This window comes from Chaetura pelagica, unplaced genomic scaffold (genome assembly GCF_000747805.2).
Source record: "Chaetura pelagica isolate M959 unplaced genomic scaffold, ChaPel_1.0 scaffold204, whole genome shotgun sequence".
NCBI lineage: Eukaryota > Metazoa > Chordata > Aves > Apodiformes > Apodidae > Chaetura > Chaetura pelagica.
The window spans coordinates 566,989-572,486 of record NW_009952876.1 but is presented as its reverse complement, the minus strand read 5'-3'; the positions used below and the strand labels follow the sequence as shown (position 1 = coordinate 572,486).

Below are 5,498 nucleotides of genomic sequence, written 5' to 3'. Positions count from 1 at the left end.
CAGGGGAGGGGGGATAGAAAGTAGCTAAAATGTTTCAGAAGTTACTGTCAGGATCTTCTGACTCCTAACTTTGTGTATTAAAGCTGATAATACACAACTTAGCCACACCTATTTGGCTTTTTTATATTTATTGGGCGGGCAGGGGAGGGGGAATAAAAAGTAGCTAAAATGTTTCAGAAGTTACTGTCAGGATCTTCTGACTCCTAACTTTGTGTATTAAAGCTGATAATACACAACTTAGCCACACCTATTTGGCTTTTTTATATTTATTTATGTAATCTAGCATGTCTAAAATACTGAAAAGAGAAAGCCAAGGACTTGTCTTGGACAGTGAGAACAAGTATTTTGGCAAGGGGAGCATTCTTCCTAATCAAATGCAGTTACTGTGTGCTATCATAGAAGCAATGCACAGGGCAATCTTATTCTTCAAAAGCAATTTGAGATTCAGTGGTGTATATTCATGTTGGGATTCACAGGTAAATCTTTAAAAAAATAAATTGGGCTGAGGTTTTCTTACAAAAGAGAGTATTATTTCATTTAGGAGCTCATGAGTTTTATTAGTTTTTCTTTGGCATTTCTGTTTCAGGCACCTATCTTAGATGTGCAGATCAACATAATTTGTTATAGATTTAGTCACAAGTATTTTATCTAAGAAAAATGCAATTGAAATGTTACTCAGAGCTCTTGGAAACTTATTAAATGCATCAGTACCTGTAGACAGATGCAAAAGAATTCAAGGAAATCAATTTTCTTTCTAATGGGATAGTGGCGCACTTTGGACAGAATGTTACTCATTACACGCACATAAGACACATAGTTTTACAGGTTTACTTGTACCCTTCGCAGCTTTCTGACCTAGTCAAAGTACATTGATTTCAAGTGTTTATGCTTTAGTTTTTGCTGCTGGAGTAAATCCAACCTGAAGGAAGAACAAGTTGATTTCTGAAGAGCTAGGTAGCAAGAACTTAGACTCCAGAAGAGTTTTAAATGGTGTATAGGCAAAATCTATCACTGCATTTCTGTGATGATCTGATGGCCATAATTTGAATTTGATTATTTCCTTTCCTGTTGGCATTTAAAATAGTTAGAGAAAATTAATATTACAGATCATATTCATATCATACATATCATATCATATTACAGATCATATTGTGAAGAAGGCTAAGTAAAATTTAGTATTTGGTTTTGGAAGTGTTGAAGTAAATATAATCTGACACAGGCATGATAAAATTATGATGCTTTCTTTTGCTAAAACTTACTACACTGCTCTACCATTTTTTATTAATTCTCAATGCTATTACGTATTTTCAGTGCTTTTAAAAGGAAAAAGGGCAAGGAAATATCCTAAACACCAGAAGATAAAAATAATAATGTAATTTTGTCTTGAGTAGATATCATGATACTGTTTGTATGCTCAGCAGAAGTTCAGGTTCTCATTTTAGTAACCTGATTTTTTGTAGTAACCAGATTTTTTGTAGTAACCTGATTTTTTGTTTGTAAATGTAAAAACAACTTTAGTTTTTTTTAAAGTTTTTCGTAAGATGGTATTTTTACAGTTGTTTTTTTTTTTTCTATTACAGTGCTCATACCCAGGAAAGATCTACTACAAGACAACACTCCTTACATTGATAAACCAACGAAAAAGCATGAATCCTGAGGAAAATGTGGCACTTTCCCCAGAAGTTTATCCTATAATGATATCTCTGAAAACCAATAGTGGATAACTGTTTTAAAGCTGAATTTTTAAAACAGTTAAATATTGTTACCAGAAAAACAGACCAAGCCACTGATTTTATTGTGCACTATGATGTCATCATACACTTCTGCGGAAGCTACTAATACTTTCATGGAATCTCAAGATGCACAGTTCTTTGAGCTATTGAAATGTGTTACTTCAGTCAGGAAATTTTCAATTATGGCAGTTATCAGACAGAGATTGTTTCGTAGCTATCCAGAGTTTTTCAAAACAAAATAAAAATTAAATGCAGTTCCTAATCCTGATAATATTTATTTGTAAGTTTATTGTCAATCATATGCTGCTTTGAAGTAATGAAAAACCATCTTGTGGCATTTACTATTACCTTTATGCTTTGGATCTAAAGCATGATTTCTGACATTGTCATTAATTGTACACTAAACTACTGTAATGTTTGAGAGAGTTCTTAAGGTTCATCAAAATAAATTATAGAGTGACTCACTGAGGCATTTACCACACCAGCTTATTGCTTAGTTGCAAGTGATCTGACTTACCTAGACTGAATTTATTTACTAAGCCCCTATCACTTCAGTTTTTTGAAGGGGCACTTATTTTTCTAGTGGAATTCATCATGAAGATCTGTTCACTTCCATTTTAATTGGAATCAGATACAACTATAGTGATAGACAGAATCTTATTGGGTGAAATCAGTAACAAAACACCATTCTAGGATCTAAAGAAAAAACCATACACAGGAGTGACATTGCCAATAATAACCTCACAGATCTATTTCAGGTCCCAGTCATCCATATATTTTTAGTAAGCCTCCAAGATGCCAATATTGCATATCCATGTGGCTTCACTGGCTTAATGAAATATAAAACTAGTGCCTGTATCCAGTCTTTTTCTCATTGAGCATGTCAGTGGGTAAGTACTCCTTTCTGCAGAATTTTAGAGCGAACATATTGCCCTTTTTTCCAGAGTATGCTTCATCAGTCTTAAAATATAAGCCTTAAAGGCAGTAGTTCTTTAAACTGTAGTTGAAAAGATCCAGAGAGATCTTCTGCAGGCAGGAGGCAAGTTTTGTTGAAAAGGGCTCACTCCTTGTTCAGATCTTCAACAGTGTAGCTGCTGTAGCCAAGAGGTTTAATGACTGAGTGTTGCTGTCTGGAGGCGCCTTTGTGACCTGAACAGATAGACTACCAGTGCTGCTCAGGTCTACTTGAGGTAGTCATATGCTAAAAAGAATTTGCTAGAACAAATGTCACCTCAGTGATAACACAGAAGAAATGTTTCAGTGCTTCAGCTTTTGACATCATTTGCCAGAGATGTCTGTTAGAGCCTTCTGCCCTTGTTTCTCCTTCCGTAAGTGTTGACTTTGTGCACACTGTAGGTTTAATGAAAGCATTAATGGACAGCCAAGGAATATTTCCCTTTTTTGTGTGTGTGCGTTCTTTCCCTCTCCTTTATTTAACAGTTTCAAAATACAAGGTGTCTTCAGGGTTTTTTTTCTGCAAATAGCGGCTTGGTATAGGGAACAAGCCTGATGTTAGTACATTTGCTGTAGTCTGATGTTCATAAAACACAAGGTGATAGATTTAATCTTATTGATTTTGTTTGCATGGTAGGATTTTTTTTCATGTTTTTATAGTCTTCAGGTGAAATGGTGGCTTTTCTAATTTAGTAGGGCCAAATTAATCCCCTTCTCTTTTCCTGTGCACTTTAGTAAAAGAAGCATTTAGTTTCTATTTTTACAGGGTGCTGTTGTACACCACAAAGTAAATCCATAAATACTTGATCTGGAAGTAGCATTAGGAGTTTCATCTTGAAAAGCAACTTGTGCCTTCCCCAAGGTGCAGAGTTCTCAGGCCATATTTCAAGTGATATGAGATCAATAAACGTGTGGCAACTTTAGTGACTAAATCTAGCACTAGCATTTATTCTTTTTCCTTGGAGGTCATGCCAGCTGAAGAAGCTAAACTAGTCTGAATGTTCCATAGCATCATCATTTCTGTCTGTATCACACTGGACCTGTAAATGAAGTAATTTAGCTTGAAGTTCTTTCTACTTCCTTAAAAAAAAAAAAAAAAAGGACAATTTAAAAATTAAGGCTGACCAACTTAAGGGAACATCCAAGTCCTAGAACTTACTGCCTTAGATAACTCTTTCCAAACTACTTCTGACAATTTAATCCTAAACTCTGGAGTTTGATCGGCTGTCAGATCTTTGATCTTTAGCTTTATGGGAAATAAATCACTTAACACATAGCATAAATTGCAATGTGAATTCAGTATTAAGAATTGTATTTTACAGTTGCAAAGGTTTTATGTTTTGGTAACTAGTACAAATCTAGTAATCTTTGAGGGTAAAGTATATGTTGGTTGTCTGAGTAAATCTATGGGACCTCCAGTACAAGTGTTTTTTCTTCTTCCTTTACCCTCAAATTGCTAAGAATTCCCTCCTGGGACCACACAGCCTGCTGTTTGTTTCTTGCTTTCCTGCTCATCAGAGCAGTTGTAGTTTGTTGTATCTTAATTATGCAAGATTCCCTTGTTAAGTTTCAAATCCTTCCTGCCAGTGTTTTTCACTTGATTTCTTGATTCCCTGTGATTCTGGAATTTCCTGCAATCACAGGTATTTGTGCTACTCTTCACTAAGGGCAAGTCATGCCTGACCAGTCTGGTGGCCTTCTAGAACAAGGCTACAGAGATGGTGAATGGTGGCAGAGCCACTGACCTCATCTAACTGGATTTGTGCAAGGCATTTGACACTGACCCACACCATCCTGGTCTCCAAAATGACAAAGCATGGATTCGACAGATGGACCACTGGTGGCTAAGTAACTGGCTGAATGGCCTCACCCAGAGAGTTGTGGTGAATGGCTCAATGTCCAAATGGAAGCAGATGATGAGTGGTGTCCCTCAGGGGTCAGAACTGGGACCAGTGCTGTTTAACATAGTTGTTGGAGACATGGACAGTGGGATTGAGTGTATCCTCAGCAAGTTTGCTGATGATCCCAAGCTGTGTGGAGCAGCTGACACCCTAGAGGTGACATCCAGAGAGACCTTGACAGGTTGGAAAGGTGGGCCAGTGCCAACCTCATGGAGTTCAACAAGGCCAAGTGCAGGGTCCTGCACCTGGGTTGGCACAACCCCAGGCACAAATACAGGCTGGGGAGAGAATGGAGAGCAGTCCTGAGGAAAGGACTTGGGGGTGATTGTAGATGATAAGCTCAACATGAGTCACCAGTGTGTGCTGGAGCCCAGAGAGCCAGTTGTGTCCTGGGCTGCACCAAAAGAAGTGTGGCCAGCAGGGCCAGGGAGGTGATTCTGCCCCTCTGCTCTGCTCTGGTGAGACCCCACCTGGAGTGCTGTGTACGTTTCTGGTGTCCTCAGCACAAGAAAGACATGGAGCTGTTGGAGAGGGTCCAGAGAAGGGCCACCAAGATGATCAGAGGGCTGGAGCAGCTGTGCTATGAAGACAGGATGAGAGAGTTAGGGCTGTTCAGCCTAGAGAAGAGAAAGCTGAGAGGAGACCTGATAGTGACCTTGCAGTGCTTGAAAGGGGCCTACAGGAAAGCTGGGGAGCAGCTTTTCATCAGAGAAGATAGTGATAGGACAAGGAGTAATGGTTTTAAACTGAGAGAGGGGAGATTTAGGTTAGAGATTAGGAAGAAATTCTTCACTGTAAGGGTGGTGAGGAACTGGAATGGGTTGCTCAGGGATGTTGTTGATGCCCCATCCCTGGAGGTTTTTAAGGCTGGGTTGGATGAGGTTTTGTGCAACCTGGTCTAGTGGTGGGG

At 38.6% G+C, this 5,498-nt stretch overlaps 1 protein-coding gene across 1 annotated transcript in view; it reads left to right on the top strand.

Annotated features, from left to right (window-relative positions):
* The window catches only part of LYRM7 (LYR motif containing 7), a 9,263-nt gene extending 7,606 nt beyond the window's left edge, over nucleotides 1–1,657 (top strand). Inside the window, 1 exon segment of the mRNA XM_009995268.1 lies at nucleotides 1,581–1,657. Coding sequence (XP_009993570.1) covers nucleotides 1,581–1,657 — 77 coding nt within the window.
* Nucleotides 1,658–5,498: the final 3,841 nt, after the last annotated feature.